This window comes from Lepisma saccharinum, chromosome 3, assembly GCF_977018435.1.
Source record: "Lepisma saccharinum chromosome 3, izLepSacc3.1, whole genome shotgun sequence".
Taxonomy (NCBI): Eukaryota; Metazoa; Arthropoda; class Insecta; order Zygentoma; family Lepismatidae; genus Lepisma; species Lepisma saccharinum.
The window spans coordinates 82930874-82943217 of NC_139231.1; the positions used below are offsets into that span (position 1 = coordinate 82930874).

General features: G+C 36.4%; 1 protein-coding gene across 2 annotated transcripts in view; it reads left to right on the forward strand.

Moving 5' to 3' along the window:
- The window catches only part of IntS10 (integrator complex subunit 10), a 44200-nt gene that overhangs the window by 6481 nt on the left and 25375 nt on the right, over positions 1 to 12344 (forward strand). For both annotated transcript variants that reach the window (XM_083118916.1, XM_083118917.1), the window contains exons 2-5: positions 4433 to 4500; positions 6739 to 6866; positions 11422 to 11537; positions 12212 to 12293. In XM_083118916.1, coding sequence (XP_082975042.1) covers positions 4433 to 4500; positions 6739 to 6866; positions 11422 to 11537; positions 12212 to 12293 — 394 coding nt within the window. The remainder of the gene's footprint in view (positions 1 to 4432; positions 4501 to 6738; positions 6867 to 11421; positions 11538 to 12211; positions 12294 to 12344) is intronic.

Sequence of the window (12344 nt, forward strand, 5' to 3'; positions counted from 1 at the left end):
AGGTAAATTTTACAGTAAAATCTTTCCTAATTATGTATATTGCAAAGCATCAATGGTATTAATTTAGTAGGGCACCAATACTTCAAAGGATAAACTTGATGTGATGCTTACAAAAACATTTCTTCTGTAAGCAAAACTACTATCCGTGACAAAAAATATTGAGCCCTCGGTTTGCGTGCTTCTAAAATTGTACTCCGTGGGAGGAAAAAAGTCAAATATACCTCATTGGAAAGTTATAAGTGTCTGCTTTTAGAAAAAAGCAAGACCAAGTGATTTTAACCTTTTGAGTCCCAAGGCCATTTTCACAAGTAAGCCTCTCGGTCCCGAGCCGATTTTGAGCAAAATGCAGAGTTTCAATTAAATGAGTGTAGATCGGAGACTAATTGCCCTAGAGAGATGAGTGATATACCATTGTACGTGGAATGAACCAGAGATGAAATTTATGCAAATTCGGCGCATATGTGGCGGGGGGAGGGGGGCTAACTCTCAAAATTCCAAAATTTCGGAAAAAAAAATTGGTTCCCCCATCCTCCCCCCAAGAAAAAAGTACATGACAGTGTCGACATGCACATGGAAATAATCGCTGACATGTAAGGAACACAAAAATATTTGCATTATTATCATATGACCAATGTAACTTGAGTTGTACCCCAAAAAGGAATGGTCGGCACGCCACTGATTCAAGCTTCAAAATGCAGCGGTACCTTGAAATGACTATAGCTCAGAAACTAAATGCCCTAGAGATATGAAAGATATACCGTTGTATGCAGAATGAATCACAGATTCAGACGATATATAATTTATGCACATTCGGCGTATATATGGAGGGGGAAAGGGGGGAAATCCCCTGAAAATACTTTTTTTTAAAAGAAATGGGGTTTCACCTCCCCCCCTGAAAAAAAGGGTATGAAAAGTTCAAAATGCACATAGAAATTATCGCTGGCATGTAAGAAACAGAAAAATATTTGCATCATTGTCGTATGACCAATGTAACTTGAGTTGTACCCCCCAAAAGGTATGGTCGGCACGCCACTGATTCAAGCTTCAAAATGCAGTGGTACCTTGAAATGACTATAGCTCAGAAACTAAATGCCCTAGAGATATGAAAGATATACCGTTGTTCGCAGAATGAATCACAGATTTAGACGATATATAATTTATGCACATTCGACGTATATATGGAGAGGGGAAACCCCTGAAAATACTTTTTTTAAATGGGGTTTCGCCCCCTCCCCCCCCGAAAAAAAGGATATGAAAAGTTAAAAATGCACATAGAAATTATCGCTGGCATGTAAGAAGCAGAAAAATATTTGCATCATTGTCGTATGACCAATGTAACTTGAGTTGTACCCCCAAAAGGAATGGTGGGCACGCCACTGATTCAAGCTTCAAAATGCAGCGGTACCTTGAAATGACTATAGCTCAGAAACTAAATGCCCTAGAGATATGAAAGATATACCGTTGTACGCAGAATGAATCACAGATTCAGACGATATATACTTTATGCACATTCGGCGTACATATGGAGGGGGAAAAGGGGGAAATCCCCTCAAAAATACTTTTCTTAAAAAAATTGTTTCCCCCACCCCCGAAAAAAATGCACAAAATGCAAAATTTATGCAAATTTCGCGTATATATTAAAGGCGGATGGGAGAAAACCCCCAAAAATTATTTTAAAAAATTGTCACTTCACCCAAAAAATGTCCTCTCACTGGGGCACAAAACGACACCTACGCACAAGATTCACGGACGAAAAGCTAGAACGCAGTGAAAAATGAGCACCGATTCTTGCAGCTGCTTGAAATTCTATTTTTAGACAATGCAGGGTAACCCCTGTCGTAACTTGTGGACACTTGTGCTAAAAAAAACAAAGGTTTCCCTCAGCGTGCTTCGAAATTCCATTCTCACAACGCAGATTCAACAACCAGTCTTCCCCCTCCCCCCACCCCCTGCTTGTGCCCTTACGGAAAACTTTCATTTTGACATCGGATACTGATAAACAAGCTTCCTTCGAAAGCAGTTCACAGGCGGGAGTGAAAAAAAGCATTGATTTAGAACAACAAAGCTGGTCTTCTTTTGTCGGCAAAAATTTGACCTTGAAAAGAGATGCACCTTTCCCCCCTCCATTTTCATGAAGACAAAAAAAAAAATGCAAAAAAACATTTCTGTTAAATACATGTGTTAGGAACAATATAAACAAAATCAAAATTCTAGCCAAAAATAGAAAAGTTATAACGTAAAAACTACGACCTTGAGACAGCATCTTGATCGAGATGCTTGGGACCGTGAGGCTTACATTTTGGTATCTCGATCGAGACGCTTGGGATCCAAAAGGTTAACTCTGTCTGTTTCTATTCAGACAAAAATGTTTCTAAAAGTGTAGTTTTTTCGTGTAATTTTTACATTAGTCGAATTCAATTATGTGTAGCTTCATGTAAAACTGTTGTAAAAATATGATTTTTTTTGTGATTGAAGCTTGGTTATGTGAAAATATCTCAACTAAATATAGTGGTACTATCAGCTGTAGAACAGGCACAATTAAAGATTAATTATGATGTTGCAATGTCGGAAATGGTCAGTGCAATTGTCATAAAATGCATATTTAAAATGATGGCCGTGGAATAAAAATAAAATTTCCATATCTCATTTTTTCACACTGTGCGAATTGGAAACAACAGATCGAATTGTTTTCCTTGGTAACCGGTTCTGCGCGATTCACATCGTTGTTAAGGGCAAGTCAGCTTTGTTGCCAAGCGTTATCGCTTGCCCTTTAAACTCCGCATCCAAGCAGCTTTGACACAGGAAATGAGCCGAAACAATGTGTTGCGCAAAGGAAAGCATTGTAGAGATGCCGAAAGTTTCTTTTGTTACTTCTGTGTTTACATTCCTGCCATGAATATTGCCTGAACACCCACATAGCCATAATCATTCTTACGTGCATTCTGTGCAGGCAGTCTGTCTCAAGACGGTAATATCATAGTGGTGCAAAAGAAATGATAGTCAATGCCAAGAGATATTTCAACCAGGAGAATATATGTACAGTCAGTTATGAACTGTATGGTGTTAAGTTCCCCATTTGTGAAAATTGGAAGAAAAAATACACTTTTCAGTGATTTTTTTATTATAGTAAGATAACAAAGTTAAGATTAATTTTCAGATATTGCTTATTAAAAAGTAGATGCTTGAAGCTTTCCAATGAGGTATATTTGAATTTTTTCCTCCCATGGAGTACAATTTTACAAGCACGTAAACAGAGGGCTAAATATTTTTGTCACTGATAGTAGGGGGAAAAAATTCATTAAATTCCTTTTGATTGATTGATTGATTTTTGTTACTTAGCATTGCTTTTCTGCCACTTTTCACTGGGGACAATGATAAGGATGAGTGATTATATGATAAAATTGATGAAGGGGCACTCACAAACAACACCCATGCTCAGGCAGAAATTTGAACCCATGATAACTTCCTTTCCAAGCCATCAGTTTAATGTAAAATCTAGTATAGAAACTGCAATTTGGACTGGCTTTAGTGTAAAATTAGTTTGAAATGAAAAAAACAAATTAGAACTGTGAATTCTTCATTAATAAAATTGATAGAACTATGAAAAGGAAGAAACTATAATTAGGAACTAAACTAAAGATGTCAAGGTTGAGGAAGAAGTGTAGTGAAGGAAATTCTCTGACTATCCCCCCCCCCTTTTCCTTGCCATTTCAATTCGAACACTGCATTTGTATGTGTGTCAATGTAGTTCACTAGGATTATACTTGAATATTTCATAAAAGTATTGACAGATATGCATTGGAAAACTATGTATCAACCAAATAATGTGTAAGCATTACAATAGTATCATTCTGGATAATTTGAACACCATTTAAGGAAGTAGTCAGGTAACAGTTCGTTATATCGGAGACACTTTTCTTCAAATTTACAGGAGAAACTACTTACGGAAATCAGTTTCTGTAGCATTGTCGAAGTTCTTCGAGGTATTTTCTTTCATCTTTCAATCTATTTCATCAATTCCCGTTGCTTCAAATTAAGTGAAAACGTAACCACGCCATTTTTTAACTGTTTGCCTAACCTAACTGAACCTAACCTAACCTGTGAATGGTCCGTGGAGCTATCCGGGAATGGTTTTTGGGGCTATCCATGAATGGTTTGTGGGGCTCGTACTATGACGTGCGTTCCGTAACACTTCAAGAAATGGCTTATTTTAGTGTAAAAAATGTTTCTAATCATGTGAAAACCTTAATGGCACCTTCAAATATGTTCCGCAATACACAATTGGTAAGTACGAACCATACGAAACACAAAATATCCGATTTTAAAGTGTCTGATATAACGAACTGATACCAGTAGTCAATTTAATTTTAAATACAAAATAAGTTCTTTAAGCAGACATTGTCTTGCATCTGTATTATTACTTTATTTTCAGTTTGAGGCCTACAACATAGAAAAAACAGCAAAGCATGTAAAGGAATCTGCAAAGTGCTTTAGTGCAATGTAAGTATAATATTTATGGTGTTCATGCTTAATTTTTGGATGTGTCTATGGTGTCATAGACGTAATCCATTATTTTATTTTAGGGATCAGAAGGGTGCAAAATCATTGAAAACTGGTGGGAGGGGAGAAAGTTCTTAATCTTCAAACGATCCTCCCCCACAAACTAAACATATTTGTAAATTATATGATATACATAATATATTATATTATTACATAACATATTTTATTTAAAGTAAAAATAAATTACTCAATTAAATATATATTATTAAAAAAAAAAGGTAAAGTGCTCCCCTGTGCTTAGCACCACGCCATGAAGGCATATAGGGGGTGTGGGGGTAACGCCCCACACTTTCTTGATCCGGTCGTGAGTGGGGATGATGTGATCAGCATCACGCCCCTGACGACCTTTACCCCCCAGGGTTTCCCCCAGGTACCCATGTTATTCGACGCTGGGTGGGCACCGGGGCCGCTTCCATCGTTAGAAAAGTTCCCGGATTTGAACCAGCCGGGGATCGAACCTGGGACCTTTAGCATGGTAGTCAGACACGTTACCGACTGAGCCACCGCGGCCAACCTAAATATATATATTATTATTATAATTAATTAATTACATAAAGGAAATTAATTTGTTACTATTATACATAGGTTATCAGATATTATAAAGCAGCTGACTAATTCATTTACTAACTGGTTAAAAATGTTAATAAATTATGAAATAGTGGAAGTGCTTTTATTATGTGTAAGTTTTTGTTCAGTTTGTGCTTTATGTTAATATAAATCAATTAGATTTCATGGTTATTATTGTCTTGCATTCTTGTTTTACTTTTATTGTGCGTAAATTCAATACTCACAACTACACTAATTTGTGTTTTCGATATTATTCTTAGTAAAGTATATTTGAAATTAAAAGTAATTGCTTATATTTTGTTTGTTATAACAAAAACTCTCCCCTCCGGTTTTTTTTGGGGGGGGATTTTTGAGGTCAAGATTGTTGGTGGGGGGAAATCCCCCCAGGATTCCTCACCCTGGGTATCAGATAAAATGGTAGAAAAGTGTAGAATTTTAGAAATATAATTGTTTCCCCCATTGATTCTTTGCTTGAAGTGGTTGAAGAGTAGTTTCCAGGAAATTTGTGCTTGTATTCATGTTTTATTTTTCGAAAGACAAATTTTGAATTGTGTATTCTAATATGACATCTTATTGCCTATTGTTGGAGATTAATATTTGTTCTTGAATATTGTTGATGACCAGAAACAAAATTAAATACCCAACCCATAATCAGTGTTTCCAGCAAGAAACCTGTAAAAGTCGGCGATACTAACTAGCACTCAAAGTGAATGATTTTTATGATAGAAAACACAAAAAATGTGGGAAAGTTAAGATATATTAAGTATGGTTGTTGTATTGTAACAAATATACATTTTTCAAATTCTTGCAAACTCTTATTTTGATACAATGCATGATCATATGCAAAAATAAATTCGTATTGGCATTTCTTGCAATTGGAACCCATGGTTTTGTACCTTATTCTAAAGATATACATATTACAAATTGTGTTAATGTAAATGAAAACACTGCATTATAGTCTGGAAATCCGTGGGGAAGGATCAGGAATTATCATTTATGCCACAGTGAGAATAGGAAGATAAGATGATCAAGTGTATATTTAAGAAAAAAAACTCTTCAAGGGCTCTAATCCACGGTGGAACATCAATTTTTTAAACATTATTTGTTGCTATTTTATTTCGTCCCTGTCATTCTCAACAGGTAAGGATATGTTGTATCCAGTATATGAATTTTAAGAATATTTCAGTGAAATTAATTTTTAATTTTAGTTTGCTATAATTAAAACTAAACTCCATGGTGCAACCACCCTCTTAAGGGCCAGGGCCTGCCAGAGTGACTTTCTTATTGGATGATAAGTGGTTAGTGCATTGAGTCTCATCACTGCGGTTTTCTGGCTTTCAGGACCGAAGCCCACTACTTTTTCTTTTCAAGTATCTTCCTGATTGTTCTCACAAGTCTGGGCCAGTACTGAAATTTTGGTGGCTCCCAACATTGTGCTATAATTAGGAGGAGAAAACTTTCTCCACCAAAATTAGCTTAATCATATCCAAGAAATCAGACGTGCCCTATAGACTAGTTAGGAAAATAGATGAATGAATGGTTGTTTTAAATTCTGTAGCTTTTAAAATTTCATCTTAAGAAATCGACACTATAATAATTCTTTATTCAAAGCTTCAAGAAGTTCCAGAATGAGCCAGATCTATGGAAGGAGATCCAGGCTATTACGCTAGCACTCCGTACAGAGAGTGGGGATTCAGAAGCAGTGTTCCTGCGTGATATGTTCCTCAATCTTCCGCTTGGTATGATTTCCTTTATTATTCTAAATTTATGTTGGTTAAATATTTTCCAAGCTCTAATTCTTGCTGTACCTTTGATATGTAAAATGGAAGAGAATAAAATACAATGTAAATGACAGTAATAATGTTGCGTAATGTGCAACTTCAATTCTAAGTCACATATTTACATGCTGCTACATAAAGTTTTTTCCTGTTGAAGGTGACTCATTAGTAGAGGCATGATTTCGTTTTTGATGAAAACATGAAATGTGTAATAGCACATTGTAATGTTAGTTTTTCATGTTTCTGAAAGGTGTGAGGTGCATTTTCCTACTCTGTTTTGTCACGAAATAATGCGAAATGAACTGCAAAATGCGAAATAGACTCTTAAACACGAAATTTAGAGTTTATTTACCGACGCAACACTTTCTGAAGTCAGAATGAAAATTGATTAATTCTGCTATAAATATTAGAGTAGCAAAAATGGACCCCTTTATACAGGAATAAACATAATCTTCTGGTAATGACATAAATGTGTTATTAGAAGGCATTTGTTTATTTTGTGTAGTAATTGCAGTTTTTATATCAAATTTTGGATTATATTCACAATTTTAAAACCAAAAAGTAATTTTTATATACCGCTTTTTCACAGCTATAACAGCAAAATTTTATTTTATTTACTGCTTTTAAACCCAAAATTGACCGAAATTTTGCTTTTGTATTTACCAAAAATATGTGCCTCTACTTATTAGTGATTGACCATGTGGACACCTCAGGAGAAAGTGCAGTGTGTGTCTTGGTCCATAGACGAAATCAGACACAGGTACAGCACAACATTCGGACTACATACGTAGTTACGTGAAGGTTTCGTTGCAGACCTCGCTGAATTCAAGCAATGAATCATCGATGCGTTTCACACCATCACAGATGATATGTTACAACATACGTGAGTGGAAATTGACTTTCAGCTGGATGTGCTCCATGCAACCAACTGTGCTCACATTGAGGTGCACACCTGAGGGTGCACCTCTATGCACAAACTGTATGAGTTTCTACATCGTGTACAACAAACAGCATGTAAATAGGTGACTTAGAATTGGAGTTATTAGAACTTGAAGTGTAAAAATAATTCTAGGACACCTTGTATTTTTCCCATTTTTCAACACATACAACTAATGCTTTATTATTCATGTCTGCGCTGCTTTGTTATTATTAGCTGGGCTTTCCGATAGCTTGGCAATCAAAGGGTCTCTAGTTTCATTCCCACTGAATGCACATAGCATGTTGGTTGAGATCCCATGTCAAACTGTAGATCTAGTCCCTGTCTTTCAAGTAATTCCTCAATTGTAATACAGAAGTTTCTACAGCTCCCACCAGGGATGCAACCTGTAACTGCTTTTACCAAAGATGAAGGTGCTAACCATTCAGCTGTGCAAGGAAGAGATAAGGCACCATCAACATCATCAGAGTTTCAGGGAACAGATCCCATTAAATTATTACTGACAGAGATAATTCCATACACATAAAACAGCAGAAATGAGAAATCCGGTAAAACCAGAATTGACTCTGTAGACTGATTGATTGATTTTGTATTGCAGGCTGTTCAGCACATAGGCTATGTTTGCCAAGATTAATACGTATTCTCAAAAATATTTAAAAATACAAAACTTGTTGTACTTATGTTTAGGTGAGTATCTATTTTTTCCAAACGACGTTTCGGGAAACTACTGTTCCCTTCCTCAGGTTCTTTTTTTAGGCTATCTGAAATACTCCATAGCTACGTCAAATCTCTTCAAAAGCCAGGAAAAAGGATACGGTATGACTTTGGCGAAGGAAGAATTTGGAAAATTTGCTAAAACTATTAAAACTCCCATCCCACATGACTGTTTAAAAGCACAACAATAAAAAACTTTCTCAGTCTAAAACAACCATTTCAAATTAAAAAGATAAAAAGGTGCACGCCATTTCACTTCCTCGTATTAACTTCAGGATGACTCCTCGCTGAATGCAGGAAGTTGTCCGCATGCCGTTTCCCCCTCACACACTTCCCTTACATTTACCCTTCCTGCTTACGTCACATCGAATTCAAAGTCGCATATTTCTTGAGCCTTGCGAATTACGTCTGGGGTAACATGGAAACCTATTTTCTTGTATTCGCGCTTTTTCCATATTTTAAACATCTCTGTTCAATTTATTATCCCCACCCTTGCAAATGTAGGAAGCCTCATACACTTTCCTCCTAATTGGTTTATTTTCCTCCTGAACCACCTCTCGTTTTTTAATTTCATGTCTCTCCTCAATTATATGCTCAGAAAGCCCTGTTCTAAGGACTTCCTCCCTTATATCCTTGTTGTGCTCCTTCCATCTTATATCCATACTCCTACCCATTTGACCAATATATTCCTTGTTTCTCTCACTCGTTCGGAAAAAAATAGATACTCACCTAAACATAAGTTCAAGAAGTTTTGTATTTTTAAATATTTTTGAGAATACGTATTAATCTGAAAAAGTGAGTAATTCGCACAACCATAAGTTATGAATATGTTTGCCCATCTTGCAATATGGGAATATCCCCCTAAGACAAAATTGGGGACAGACCTCTAACTAACTCTCTAGCCTTCTTAAACCTGAAGGTTCATGGCTGCAGCAACACAGGCCTTCCATCTGTCCCTATCGTGAGCAAGATCTATATACTCTTTTCCATCCACAGATTCCTTTTAGGTCCATTTGAACGTTATCTCTCCATCTTCATCTTGGCCTTCCTACTGGTCTCTTAAGGTTTCCCAACAAGAATCTGTAAACTGTTCTTTCCTCTCCCATTCGTGCCACGTGGCCTGCCCACCTAAGTCTTCTTGATTTAATCATTCTAATAATATCTGGACATGAATACAAATTATGTAGTTCTAAATTATGTAACCTTCTCCACTCACCTGTCTCCTCATCCTCTAACAAGAAAATAAAATATCTCTATTAAAAACTTCATTATTCAATTTTTAAAAGTAACCCATTCATTCATTGCTTAACACGAGCTAAAAATAAATACTTTCTCTTGAGGACTAAAATAGCCTTACCTATTAAAAGGTAAAGGGGCACTCAGTACACAGAAGGACAAACACAGAATAACAGAGCCCTACAGAGAATTATACTGGCTGCAGATCCAGATGCCAGAGCCTCGTTGGCCTGCAACATTACAGTTACCTGGGTGTACTATGTGGAAGTGAGGTTGACTTTCGGGTGCCTTACCAGAAGGTCGAATTTCGTACACCCCTGGTAGCTCACTTCGTATAAAATTGGCACAGTATGCTAGAAACCTAGGTTCGAGTCCTGGTCAAGCCTGCAATTTTTGCTTAAATTTCTACGAATGGATTCGTATGGAATCTTGACTGGATTAGAGCAGCATAGAAATGCAAACAGCATCACAGCCCAAGAACAAGGGTCCTCAGAAGGCTGTCAATATTTTGGCAATATCATCATGTATCTGTTGTTAGGATGAGAACGAAGGGCAACTAAGGTAAAAATACATGAATGTTAGAAATGTTTGTTTGGAACAATTGAGATATATCAAGAATTATTCTTCTAGTGCTGGGTCTGCCATGTGCTTTTAGTCCATTTAAGGGGTGTATGGATGGCCTGCACTCACATGACATCTGTCAGATTGTGTGTTGTTTTGTCCTTAGGTGCACCGAGTGTCGTAATAACAGCCTTAGCTTTTATTAAGGGTATTGAGATTTTAGACTTCAGTTCTTCATTGATTTTAATCATTTTGCAAGATCAGTTTTAACTTAATTATTTCTTGTTTTTAATTTGTGAGGCCTGTTCTTGATGATGTTAGTGAGGAGGTTACTCGCTAGTTGTGTGATGGTTCAGATAATGTAAGTGATGATGCACCCATTAAATTTAAAATTAAAAAATCAATTTAGTCCAGTTAACACTACAGGATGACCATAAAGTCTGAAATATACATGCTTACTGTCCAACCACGGAAGAAAAGATTAGATCGAGAAAGGGGGGCTAGTTAGAAATGTAAGTGAAACAATGCTGTAGGTTCCAGATCAGTGTCTCATTTGTGTGTGTTCTGTCGGTTTTGTTTATCATCACTAGCTTTACTGTGTTTGTGATCTGCAATAGCTGTTACAACTCGTAACATCTCCCCATGTGACTGGCAATGTTACTATGCGTGAAACTTCAACCTTGTTTTAGCATAGAACCTGGTTCTCGTATCTGTTCCACTTGCAGCCACCACATCTATTTTGCCAGTACACTCCATTTAGTTTACACATACTAACTTGCACCAATGGTCACAACTAAGGTACACAGACTGTATATGGTTTTGGTACAAAAGAATCATTGAGCAATCACGAAATGACATTACAGTATCAATGTGCTGCCTGCCGTTCATAATGTATTGTTCAACTGGAAATACGAACAGTAAAATATGTGTCCATACCTCATAGTCTAATAAGAATTATAATGTAATGGTTTGTAATAGTGTGTAGTTGCATGCATTGCAATTGGAATTATCAATATTATATTATTGTTAAAAACTGAAGGAAAATGATTGATCTATTGTTATTTGCAGAAATTCAACATCAGATTCTCCTGGTCACTGCCGACCGGAGTGAAGACACAATGGAACACTGCAGGCTGCTTCTCCTGTTATTACAGAGATTCCCACAGACTGTTTCACAACATGGCGTAAGTTCCAATTTTTTTACAGTCCAATGAGGTGAGGAAGTTTGTAGTATGCTGCACTTGTTCGATATGCAAGCAAATTTCACTCTTAATTTTGTTTTTTTATTTGTAGTACAGCTTTTTTATTTTTATTTTCAATAACATATTTAAAAAGTTTTTGTACTTACAAGTGGAATTTCTTTAATTTCTTCATTACAAGGTTTCAGACTCGTATCTGGGCCCTTCCTCATGGGGTCCCTGGTCCAGTCTTGTGTATAGTTTGAAGCAGGACTCAATTGACAGGCCATGATGTCTCCCCAATGGAATAGTGGTAACATTGTTGCCTTGTAATCAAGGGATCCTGATTTTTATACCCGGTTGAAGGCATATCATGGTTCAGATCCAACGTTGAACTGTACTTTGCAATTAGCCTATATTTACGTAAAGTGAAATTAAAATAAAACTGATACCATGTCAGTCAAACTTTTATATTTGAGCACAATTCTTCCTTTTTTTTTATCCACTTTTGAGTAAGCTTTTAAACCTTTTGTTTAATGTTCAATTCTTGAAACAACTGCAGAAGAATTCAGAAATAGGTCCAAAATGTTGTGTTTGAGATCACAACAAGTTCCACTGCATTTAGGTAATTGCTGTTATCTAGCATCTGTGGTTGTAACACTAAACTTTTTTTTTTACAGGCAAGGCTAATGGACACATTAATGACTGCCGAGAAGCATTGTCATTACCAGAATTCTGTTAATTGCTATAGGAAGCTTCTAGGTAGGTAAGTTAGTGTACGGTAGAGTAGTTTTGAGCTCTAGAGGGTAGGAG